Below are 12,871 nucleotides of genomic sequence, written 5' to 3'. Positions count from 1 at the left end.
AATATAATTGAGTGGTCACAGACTTGCAACTCCACTAGAGTTAGAGGTAGAAGAGATGACTTTATCTGAGGTCGAAAGGGAGGGAGCGCATGAACTCATAATACACTTTACCACATGGGGGCGCTAATGGGCCATAGAAGTTAGACGTATTAAATCCTCAGGCATGCTGGCCTCCTAGTTCTCTTGCCAGACTAGACACAGCTGGTAAATACATAAATATGTTTAAAAACCTTCAGTATTGATAGAAAGAGGAAATATATTCATCTACCAAAGCCTATATTGACTGGTGGATTATGTCTCTGTGGTTTTCCTGAAATACATCATCCATGAAGCACAACTAGACTTAGAGTTAGAAACAAGTATTAAAGTGGCACTCGACAATGCTACAATAATACACAATACTGAAACACATTGTGGAAAGCTCCAATTGAGTTTTGAGACACTGAAAACAATCATGGTCAAACATGGTACATGTCTACAATACATTGCATCATCAATACACATGTATAAAATACTAATTGTAAAAAAAACGATTTAAGTACAATGGATAACCCCAACCCTAACTATGCATCACCAAACCCTCATTCGCATTGGTGTGTACTGTTACTTTTTATTTGGCCAACATTTCTTTAAAAGTCCGTATCAGTTGGACGCTTCTGTGTTTATAGTCTCAACTCTGAACATGTTTCAACTCAGAAAAATCTTTCACCTGTGACATCATGTCTAAACTTGTCATGTCTAAACTATGCTTTATGGGATAGGTGGATAAGGGTATGGGGGAAGGTTAATGAGCTGTAACGACATATCCATAGATAGTACAGTATACAACGTTCAGAGCTCAGTTCTGACCCTGTTAGTGCTTTGAATTCAAACCCAAACAGAAGTTTACCTGGTCCTTCAGGAGACCCGTGTAACAGAGAACAACTACCAGCTGCTCCTTACTGAAAGTAACTAAGCAAAACATTTTCCTTTCCCCCATTTAGTAAGTTTGCTGTGCTCTTGTCTTCTCTTTGGTATGCCCAGAGTGCTTGAATACCTTAACTGGGAGGATTTTGCTTCCGCAGAGAGCAGAGGAGCTGCCAGGCTTGTGGCTACAGGCACACAGTTAATTGCATCACATCCGCAAGAGTGATCCAGCTGGGTGTGTGTAGCTATGTGGCTGTGTACTCAAGGTTTCTTTCTCTCCATCTCTTTTTTTCCCCTCCCTCCCTCCCTCGCCCTCTCTCTCATTCTCTCCCTCCCCCTCCTCTCGGTGAGTCTCTAGGTGAGTCAATAGCAGCCCCGAATCAGGAAGTAGGATGCCGTGACAGACATTAGTAGGCAGAAGGAAATGGGCACCACCACCACACAATGTCACTATGTCTGCTGCTGCTCCTGTCCATGGTAACACAAGGACGAGAGGGAGGAGAGGCCACAGGGAAATGACCCCATCGTCGATCATGTTGCTGCTGGCTCTGACAGCCTGCCTGGCGGGGACTGGTAGGTGTGGACTGTGGATTGGAAAGATGATTTGCACTTACTGCTCATTGGAAACAGAGCTTTCATGGCTTTCTCTACTCTCCTACATTCACTCACTTTCATTACCTGTCTGTTTTCTCTTGGTGTCTCTCTGTTCTGCTCTTTTTTTTTCAGTTTGCCTGAGAATGTAATAGTCTGCTGAAATGTGGTTGATATTTGCGGGTGGTGGCTGCTGAAATATGTGTGGACACGTTTTATGAAGAGATAGTGAAAGCTCTAGGCCTTTTGACTACATGGTATTCTATCCAGTAGGTCTTACACACTGTACCTGCTGTATGGTTACATGTGTCTTTGAGTGGCTTCACAATGCTTTCTGAAGTTGAATATTTGAATCGCTCTCCGAGAGCTTGTTCACTTCTATTCAAACGAATGTTATTGTCTTTGTACATTTCTGTCGCATGTCAGTTGTGAAAGAGGCTGAGTTCACATCCCTTCTTGCAACAGGTAGTTAGTTACGAACGATAAGAATCAGCTATAAACACAGTGAAACGTTGATGTTCCTGTTTCATTTCAAAAGACCCATCTTCACCAAAAGAACGAGAACATTGTGTTTTGTCGGTAGGAAAACCATTAACAGAAACATTTTCGCAATGGCATTACCCAGGTTCTAATGGCACAGTTTGTTCCCTCTGTGGTGCACGTTATCTCCATCTGTGTGATACTTCTTTTGAGTTGAAAGAGTCATAGAGTCTACTGCCAGTATACTGTATGTGCCTTGCCTTTATCACTGTATCCACTGGCTGGAAACCAAGGGATACGTTCATTTGGAAGGGTTTTTAATGCCATGTCCATGTCTCCTCAACACATTCATTTTTACACTGTACATGCCCAAACATTTACAGTAAGATGTGTCTGTGATGGTTCTTGGAATGTCCGGGGTTAACCTACACAAAGAAAGGTGCTATCTAGAACCTAAAAGGGTTATCAGGCTGTCCCCATAGGAGAACCCTTTGAAGAACCCTTTTTGGTTCCAGATAGAACACTTTTGGGGTTCTACATGGACCCCAAAGGGGTACTACCTGTAACCAAAATAGGGTTCTACCTGAAATGCAAAAATGTTTGCCTATGGGGACAGCTGAAGAACCCCTTTGGAACCCTTTTTTGGAAGAGTGTATGACACATCGGCTCATTTTGTTAAACATGATTAAGGTCACAGCTCTCAACCAGGTACACTACTGACAGGCCCAAACTGATTCACGTCCAAAGATCTGATGACTGTTTGAACTCCTTTTTCTAGGAGACAGTATCACACTGTCTGACTCAGTGTAGTTTGCACATAGTGGAGTCTTTCGTGGGTTTTTTATGAATCCCCAATATTCTAAATTGCATAAAACTAGGGTGATGATTTTTTTTTTCCCTGGCCAAGTGACCCGGGAAAACTTTTGGCTCTTGTTATACTGTAGGCTTGAGGTCAGGTGGTGTTATAATGAAGAACTCCTGGCCCTATGTTGCTTAACCATGGACTCTTTCATTCATTGCAGTGTTCTGCCAGGGTGATGCGGACACAAGTACTGTTGAAGAAGCACAAACAGAAAATGATGCCGGGTTCTCAGGTGAGCTCTAGCTGTTATCTGTTCCCCCCATGTGCATGCTCCTCCAACACAACCTGGTGGCAATAGCTCGTAACTGCCCCTTTCCAACGGGTTTGGCATTAGTTGTGTTTGTGTTGATACTTTTCTCAATGTCCCCAGTGATCCCAACTGTAAGTGATGCTACCCCTACACCAGACTCATACCTATCATCTGAGAGTCCTTCAGGTGAGATTACACCTGTCTCCATAACACAATTCCATTACCTGATTTCCATCAGAGCCTTGCATGGCAACAACAAAAAGGCCCTCTGGTGTTTCATTTCATTTTATGTCATTTCAGAGGGATATGAGACTGAAGCTGACGCTGGTTCTGGGTTCAGTCCAGGTGTCAATTTAGAAGGTATATTACATCCGTACATCAGCACTTTGTAACAACTGCTGATGTAAAAGGGGCTTTATAAAATAAACTTGGCTGATTTGATTGATTGATTGAACACAAACAACAAAACTGATGGAGTGTTTAAGAAAACCGTGTGTTAGAAGCGGTTATTGAGATGGTGAAAATAATTGCAGAAACATTGCAGACAAGCCGGTGTTACATGTGTAGCGTCATGATCAGTTTCCCACCACAATGGTTCCTCTTCCAGGGGAGGATAATCTCAAATCCTCTGAAGTACCACTGGAGGACAGTCTGAGTCTCACCTTCGTCCTGGTTCCTGTTGTGCTGGTGGTCGTGATAATCGCCATGGTAGTGGGAGTAGTCATAATCAACCGCAGATGGAATCGGAAAGGAAAGAGCAATTCTGGTAAGTCATGAGAACTGTGCTATAGCTGGAAATATGTCCACGTGATGAGAAGTGACATGACCCCATTCTCATACACCATGACAGATCTGCTTATGACTAGATGTACTGTACAATTCAGTCGTACCTTTTCATTGCATGGGTACTTTACAACACTATGACGTGAAAAACAGCTCTGAGTTGGGGTATGTTTAGCTTTGTGCACACTTATTTAGAATAGTGTGTAGGCCTACAGTTGTGTACTCAACCAGTGGACTCAATACAGTGGATATTGTTAATATACTTTGACATGACTTTATTAGGTGGTGCACGATGTTGGCTATAATGATGGTTTCCTATTCCAGATAACGTAGAAGAGGATAAATATTTGCATGGTAGCGATGACACAGAAAAAGTTCCAATGTAAGTATTGAAAACTGCACTATGAAGTTATATAGTGCATTCGGAAAGTTTTCAGACCCCTTGACTTTTTCCACATTTTGTTACATTACAGCCTTATTCTAAAATGTATATATATGTTTTTAAATGTATTTCTCTCATCAATCTACAATCAATACCACATAATGACAAGGTGATACAGGATTTTAATTTTTTTGGCAAAAAACAGAAATTCCTTATTTACATACTGTAAGTATATAGACCCTTTGCTATGAGACTCGAAATCGAGCTCAGGTATATCCTGTTTCCATTGATCATCCTTGAGATGTTTCTACGACTTGGAGTCCACCTGTGGTAAATTCAATTGATTGGACATGATTTGGAAAGGCATTGAAGGTCCACAAGAACACAGCGGAAATAAATCAGGTAAACTGTGCTAATGTGTAGTGAGTTTCACTTACTGCCTAGTACACAAGGGTCCAAAACTGTAAACCTAAAAAAACACTAAATAGATTCTTACATGGAAGAGGTTTGGATCCACCAAGACTCTTCCTAGAGCTGGCCGCTCGGCCAAACTGAGCGATTAGGGGAGTGGGGCCAATGTCAGGGAGGTGACCAAGAACCCGATAGTTACTCTGACAGAGCTCCATAGTTTATCTGTGGAGATGGGAGAAGTTTCCAGAAGGACATACATCTCTGCAGCACTCCACCAACCAGGCCTTTATGGTAGAGTGGCCAGACAGAAGTCACTCCTCAGTAAAAGGCACATGATAGCCCATTTGGAGTTTGCCAAACAGTACCTATAGGACTCTCAGACAATAATAAAAAGGATTCTCTGGTCTGATGAAACCAAGATTGAACTTTTTGGCCTGAATGCCAAGTGTCACGTCTGGAGGAAACCTGGCACCATCCCTACGGTGAAGTATGGTGGTGGGAGCGTCATGCTGTGGGGATGTTTTTCAGCGGCAGGGACTGGGAGACTAGTCAGGATTGAGAGAAAGATGAATGGAGAAAAGTACAGAGAGATCCTTGACGAAAACCTGCTCCAGAGCGCTCAGGACCTCAGACTGGGGCGAAGGTTCACCTTCCAACAGGACAATGACCCTAAGCACACAGCCAAGACAACGCAGGAGTGGCTTCGGGACAAGTCTGAATGTCCTTGAGTGGCCCAGCCAGAGCCCGGACTTGAACCCAATTGAATATCTCTGGAGAGACCTAAAAATCCCCAAATACAGGTGAGCCAAATACCCAAGAAGACTCAAGGCTGTAATCACTGCCAAAGGTGTTTCAACAAAGTACTGAGTAAAGGGTCTGAATAATTAAGTAAATGTGATATTTGTTATACATTTGCAAAGATGTCTAAAAAACTGTTTTTGCTTTGTCATTATGGGTTATTGTGTGTAGATTGATGAAGGGACAAAACAATTTAATCCATTTTAGAATAAGGCTGTAACATAACAAAATGTGGAAAAAGTCAAGGGGTCTGAATACTTTCTGAATGCACTGTATCTAGGCTACTGCTGTCTTGACTGTGCTCTCTATACGTTTGAAGTTGCAGTCACTGAAATTCATATGGCAGTAAATCTGTTTCCTTGGTATGATTTTGACCTCACCCTTTCTCGCCTCTGTTTGTTATTTCCTGTTTAGAAAGAAAGACGTTGAGGAGTTTGAAACAGGCGTGTGTGTGTGTGTGTGTGTGTGTGTGTGTGTGCGTGTGCGTGTGCCGCGTCTGTGTCTCTCTCTCTCTGTGTGTGTGGGGGTGTGTGTGTGTGTGCTCTTTTCCTCAACAAGTTGTTTCACACAAACACACATGCACCCGTCTCTAATATCTGACATAAAGTATATAGTCAAGGAGTATCATATGTGAATCGAAGTGTTTACACATTAGCCTGAGAACTTATGAAAGAGCATTTCAGCAGAAATAAGGCAAAGCTCAAGTTCCTCCTGCTATGACATGACACCTTGTCCCTGGTAAACAAGCTCCTTGTGAGAATATACGGTATGACTAAGGTATCTTTAGTGTAAGAGAAAGACTAACATCGTCAAAAACGATCTCCTGTCAAAACTTTACACTGCACATGAGTGCTCTCTCTCTCTCTCTCTCTCTCTCTCTCTCTCTCTCTCTCTCTCTAAGCCAATCATGTGTCCATGATGATTTAGCGCATTGACAGAAAACTATTGTCAATGACGAGAGCGCCCCCCTGTGGGAATCAGCAATACTACCACTCAAATGGCCTTGAGTAGAAAATCATGTCAAACTCTATTGGAGGGAAGGACAGTGCTTATTCAAATACGAACAGTTTTGGGTGGAAATCAGTGAAAAACAGCATATTTCTAAGGAGTTAAATTTGAGACCAGTACACCGTGTGAGAAACCCCTCAACTGTTTTGTCTTTATACCTCAACAGTGGATGTTTGTATTCCCCCCCCCCCTCTACACTCCCTTCATTTTAGTCCCTTTATTTTTGTCATTTTCGAATGTCAAAACAGTAATATGAGGGTCTGACGATGTTGGCTGTTTTCCAGGCCCATGTTTGAGGATGATGTCCCCTCTGTGTTGGAGCTGGAGATGGAAGACCTGGAACAGTGGATGAATAAAGATGGTGAGTCATCTTAAAACCCCAAAAGAAAATGTATAGCAGCCCACTAATAACTATCTTTGAAAATCATGTATAACTGGAACAATCTGAGCTGAGGCTGTATATCTTGTATGTTACTTGGCAATAGTCATCCTTGTTCTCCAAGCATTAGACTACTCTTGGTTCACAATACGAAGATCTGTCTGTTGTAAACTCTGTTGACTACTCACTCCTGTTTTGTAATTGAAATTTGGACATGTGCAATCACATGCCTTTCCCTGATAAATGCTGCTGTGAAAACAGGTTGGTTGAGTGTAACTTTTCTCCAATAGAGGGCGCCCTTGTATACTTTACTACTGAGCCACTGCAAGTGTGACGATAGCGTTCATGCATGGACTAGACTGGAGTCAATTCCTTTTATATGTGCACTTTAAATATCTAAGTACATACTGATAGGAAAGCTATTCGTAGACTAAATGTCCATATTGTTTGGGATTTATACAGGGATATTGTATTCGTCACTTGAGCTGTCAATTTGTTTTTTTTAGGTGGCGTTCGAATGGACTCTGGACAAGGGATCTAACATGAGATCATGGTAAACATACACCTGTTATTTACTAACACTATAGTAGTCAACTCTACTGTACTTTGCTGTTAATGTAGCAACGCTGCAGGATAAAATAATGGGCTCTATTCAATCTGCATCACTGAATCGTTACAGATTGCGCGATATAAATGTAAAGGTAATCCCGATTGTGCCGACAAAGGCAGCGTTTACCGTGAACGTAGTCTCGGCTAACGCGGAATATCGCATTTACATTTCAATCACGCTTTAACGCTGAATATCTGTAATACGGATTGAATAGAGTCCAAGGTGGTGACTGGTGAATGCGTCAGTCACACCCATCATTGGAACTCAGGAACAGGGAGGGAGGACATACAGCCTGGTGATGACATAATGTGCTGTTCTGGTGACATAATAACATGACCTGTTGCTGTTGACGTGGGTTGACCTGTCCTGCTGTTACTGTAACATGAAACTCAACAGTCTATCATTTGATTAAGAGAAAGGATCTAGGATCAGTTTAGCCTTTTAGATCATAATTAATAAGATGGACATGGATGGGGAGACCTGATCCTAGATCAGCACACGTACTGATGCTCCAGATACTCAACTAGTCTAAAGAAGGCCAGTTTTATTGCTTCTTTAATCAGAACAGCAGTTTTCAGCTGTGCTAACATAATTGCAAAAGGGTTTTTTAATGATCAATTAGCCTTTTTAAAATGATACATTTGGATTTGCTAACACAACGTGCCATTGGAACACAGGAGTGATGGTTGCTGATAATGGGCCTATGCAGATATTCCCAAAAAATCTACTGTTTCCAGCTACAATAGTCATTTGCAACATTAAAAATGTCTACACTGTATTTCTGATCAATTTGATGTTATTTAATGGACAAAAAATGTGTTTCTCTTTCAAAAACAAGGACATTTCTAAGTGACCCCAAACTTTTGAATGGTAGTGTACATACTCATCATGCGCAGATATTTATCCGTTATTTAACTAGGAAAATCAGTTAAGAACTAATTCTTATTTACAATGACGGCCAAACCCAGATGATGCTGGGCCAATTGTGCGCCACCCAATCACGGCCAGATGTGATTCAGCCTGGATTCAAACCAGGGATTGCAGTGACGCTTCTTGCACTGAAACGCAGTGTCTTAGACTGCTGCGCCACTCGGGAGCCCAATTTAGCAACAGTCATTTCTGTTTTTTTTGGGGGGGGGTTTGTATTTTGCCCTGTTTTTTTCCACAATTTTGTGATATCCAATTGCGATCCAATTACGATCTTGTCTCATCGCTGCAACTCCCTAACGGGCTTGGGAGAGGCGAAGGTTGAGTCATGCATCCTCCGAAACATGACCCGCCAAACCTCACTTCTTAACACCCGCCTGCCTAACCCGGATGCCAGCTGCACCAATCTCAGAGGAAACATCGCTCAACTAACGACCGAAGTCAGCTTGCAGTCACCCGGCCTACCACAATAGTAATTTCTGTTCCCCCTGCATAGTTTGTTTTGATACGTGGTGGCCACACACACATACATACATACACACACACACACACACATACACACATACACAAACAGATACAGAGCGAGACAGAGTCTCACATACTCCCACACACACACACTCACACGCACAGAAATATACACATGACTGCACAAACACATGCCTCACTTACTGCCTCACTTACTGATAAGGGCACACACACACACAAAGTGACTGCTGAACTCTGTCCCCTAGTCCTCTGTACCCATCATAACCTTCTAACCCTCTGAAGCAGGAAGAGTCCTGACATCTGTTAGCGATTACCACAGGCATGCATGGAAGTGTGGCGCAACAGGGCGTTGGGATGGCCCCTTGTTCTCTCTCTCAGAAAGGCTGGGAGGGTCAAGGTCCATTAGACTAGCTGTGAGCTCACGTCATTCACACACAGCTTTTATTCCCCCCAGGGTTCTGTTGGTTTGCAGCGTGCCATAAGGGTGGAGGGTCATAGACTACTCTCAGTTAACTGTGTAGGGCAGGCCTACTGTAGACCAGTGGAGGCTGGTGGGTGGAGCTATTTGGAGGACGGGGTCATTGTGATGGCTGGAATGTAATAAATGGAACGGTATGAAACACATCAGACATATGGAAACCACTTTTTTGACCCTGTTCCATAATTCCATTCCAGCCATCACAATGAGCCTGTCCTCCAATAGCTCCTCCCACCAGCCTCCACTGCTGTAGACAGCATGCCCTATTGTAGACCTATTGTAAAATCAACTGTAAATATCTGTTTCCAACGGGGGATTTATTGACAGTTTGGTGTAGACTAGATCAACATGCCAGCTTATTGTGAAATGACATCATTCTCATTCCTTCCCAAGGACCTTTGTGAGTTACATACTGTAGGTCAGAGGGTCCGGTGTGACAACCAAACAAATGTTAAAACATCACTTCACTCCTTCCGACGAAGGATGTTATTCTATTGATTGTATGAACATGTACTGTACTGTATGTCGTCGCATGACCTCTCCCTGTCTGTCTGTCTCCTATAGGCTAGTCCCTAAAGAGTCACAGAGTCAGTCAATTCTCTCTCCCAACCGGCCTCTTGCTGTACTGCCGGTGACAAAGGACATTTCCCCATCGCAGGGAAGGACATTCTGTTACCCAGCAGCACTGTAGGCCTCTTCTTTTCATGTCAATGTCAAAGCAACGTCATCAACCGACCACATTGACAACAAGAAAGCAACACCTCCGCCAAGGTGACTGCAAAAAACAGGAAATGCTGAATTTATTTTCCATTTCAGCATAAACAAAAGACAAGAAACAATAAATGCACAAGTTAAATGTTTTTAACATCTTAACACCTTAAAATCTGCGTCAAATGTACTGTGGTATAGACTCTATGGAGAAACAGTGTGTGGCAATAGTCCTTTCACTACACGGATCCTGATTGTGGTCGGCCTAGTAATGAATGCTTTTTGCAACGCCTTCAACTCAGTACTGTGCCTTTTTAGTCATTGTTTCAAGTTCATATACACTTTTTATGTGATTGTTTTACTGTCTTTTGTATTCAGCTGTCATGCAGTGAGAGAGGAAGGAGTAAAACACAGGAGGTTGGTGGCACCTTTATTGAGGAGGACGGGCTCGGGGTAATGGCTGGAGCAGAATGAGTGGAATGGTATCAAATGCATCAGACACTTGGTTTCCATGCGTTTGATGCCATTCCATTCGCTCCGTTCCAGCCATTATTATGAGCTGTCCTCCCTTCAGCAGCCTCCTGTGGAGTAAAAAGTGTAAAACTATTGCTGAAAGCGGGTGTCGGTAGCCATGTTCTGACACCCAGACAACAATATCAGGACTTGACCTCCAAAGATCCTACAGGCCCTCCCCTTTACAACATAAACACATATTCCATGCCCACAGTAAAGCCATACCAGATGGTATATAGCCTTATCCCAATGGCCAGCTAACCAGTCCCATGATAGATATGATGGCTCAACAAATGTTTATGCTAAAGACTAGCTAGTGTCTCCTCCTCTCCTCTGCTCTGTCCCTTCTGGTTGTAGTACACAGACTGCATGTGAATCTATCTCTCTGTCTCTCTCTCTCTCTCTCTCATAAACCCAGACTCTAATTACGAAACCCTGTCTATTGTTTCATGCATGAGATAACTGAGAACTGCTGGTACACTGCTTTGCTTTGGTTCATGCCCATCACGCAATGCTAAAGTTGTTTAGAATTCAAGAGGGATTCGGGAAGGGAATATCTGAGATAGTCTGTGAGATATTTTCACAGAGTGCAAATTTCCGTTTGGTTGTTATATATAGTGACTGTCTTGTGATGTTTTGTTTTCCATGATTTTCTTTGAGAAACAGTATTTCACAATTACTGTCATTACATCCTAAGCATGTCATCCCTGTTGATGGTACACTGACTTTCATTGGTTGAATATGTTTTTCCTCCAATGATAGTGGTGTTGTTGATATGCAATCTGAATCTACAAATTCTCGTCACATCGATGTATGTTTTGCTCAACTCTACGTGACAGTCAGTATTTTGCAGTAACTTTCATTGTAAATATGTGGAAGATATTTTTTTAAACTCGCGTGTATATTTTTTAACTGTGTATATTGTGCTTGATTTGATACAAATATTGATATTTGCTTATGGTCATTGGAGTGAATTTGGTCCCTCAATCTCTGTTAAGTCCTCATACTTGTCAGTAATCCAAGTGTTACAGCAGTAGTTATAGTCATTTCAATAAGAAACCAACTGTCCTGCCAATATATTTGCCTATTTGTAAATCATCAATAAATCTGTGACACGCTATTTTGTTTGCGTGCGCTGGCCCATTAATGTGTGCCACTTCGTCTGTCCCTGTATGCGTCACAGGAGGTTGGTGGCAACTTAATTGGGGAGGACGGACTCGTGGTAATGGCTGGAGCGGAATAGGTGGAACGCTATCAAACACATGGTTTCCATGTGCTTTATGCCATTCCACATGCTCCGTTCTAGCCATTGTTATGAGCCGTCCTCCCCTCAGCAGCCTCCACTGGTGTGTGTGTGTGTGTGTGTGTGTGTGTGTGTGTGGTAGAGCCAGAAACACATCCCCCATCACCCTCGCTCTACCCTCTCTTCCACCCTCTCTTCCCTCCATATACCTGATGGACGCTCATTGGATGGTAATGGAATTCATATTAGAGGAGGCTGGCAAAGAGCAGCAAGGACAGACATCCTGGAAAGCTATGCATATCAATAAGGAATAAACGCCAGGAGAGATGGAGTCGCTATTCTCTCTCTCTCTCTCTCTCTCTCTCTCTCTCTCTCTCTCTCTCTCTCTCTCTCTCTCTCTCGTTACATTACCAATGTACTGTCTGAAGCTCAAGGTCTCCCACCAGTGTTTCTGCTTTTCACCTGGACAGTTATAGTGCCAGTATATGGCATATAAACATGTTTTTATCTCTTTAGATCATTGAAATGTCTGGCGGTTTTTGATGAGTGTCTAGAGGAGACCTTTTAAAGTCATTTAAGAAGTCTATAGATCTACTTTATAAATATGTCTTGAGTGAAGGAGGTTGGGGGGGGCAGGGCAGAGGGTTAATGTGTCTCCTCCAAATGTTCTATGTACCCCTATGTCAATATAAATTAAACTAAATAAACATTTGATCAAAAAATAAATACATCTCTTGTCAGATATATCTGATATAGTTTGGGCTCCCGAGTGGCGTAGCGGTCTAAGGCACTGTATCTCCGTGAAAGAGGTGTCACTACAGTCCCTGGTTCAAGTCCAGGCTTTATCACATCTGGCCGTGATTGGGAGTCCATGATTGGCCCAGCCTTGTCTGTTCTTAACTAACTTGCCTAGTTAAATACATAAATAAACATCTAGTTGATATAGCACTGCATGTGTTGGACCTCTACTGCACACCCCAGGGAAAGTGTGCCCCTAAACACAGACCTAATATTACTTTACCTGATACCTGATTCTGAACTTACTGTAATTGTTAA

At 42.6% G+C, this 12,871-nt stretch overlaps 1 protein-coding gene across 1 annotated transcript; it reads left to right on the top strand.

Annotated features, from left to right (window-relative positions):
* The first annotated feature begins 858 nt into the window (after positions 1-858).
* tmem154 (transmembrane protein 154) lies at positions 859-11,692 on the top strand. Its single transcript, XM_021573462.3, has 9 exons — positions 859-1,479; positions 3,000-3,071; positions 3,210-3,275; positions 3,390-3,449; positions 3,697-3,855; positions 4,197-4,254; positions 6,756-6,832; positions 7,357-7,403; positions 9,916-11,692. The coding sequence occupies exons 1-8, from the start codon at positions 1,359-1,361 to the stop codon at positions 7,389-7,391; spliced, it is 648 nt and encodes a 215-aa protein (XP_021429137.3). The 5' UTR covers positions 859-1,358; the 3' UTR covers positions 7,392-7,403; positions 9,916-11,692.
* The last annotated feature ends 1,179 nt before the right edge of the window (positions 11,693-12,871 follow it).

This window comes from Oncorhynchus mykiss, chromosome 19, assembly GCF_057628025.1.
Source record: "Oncorhynchus mykiss isolate SJ-2025 chromosome 19, ASM5762802v1, whole genome shotgun sequence".
Classification (NCBI taxonomy): Eukaryota; Metazoa; Chordata; class Actinopteri; order Salmoniformes; family Salmonidae; genus Oncorhynchus; species Oncorhynchus mykiss.
This window is presented reverse-complemented; position numbering and strand designations above follow the sequence as displayed.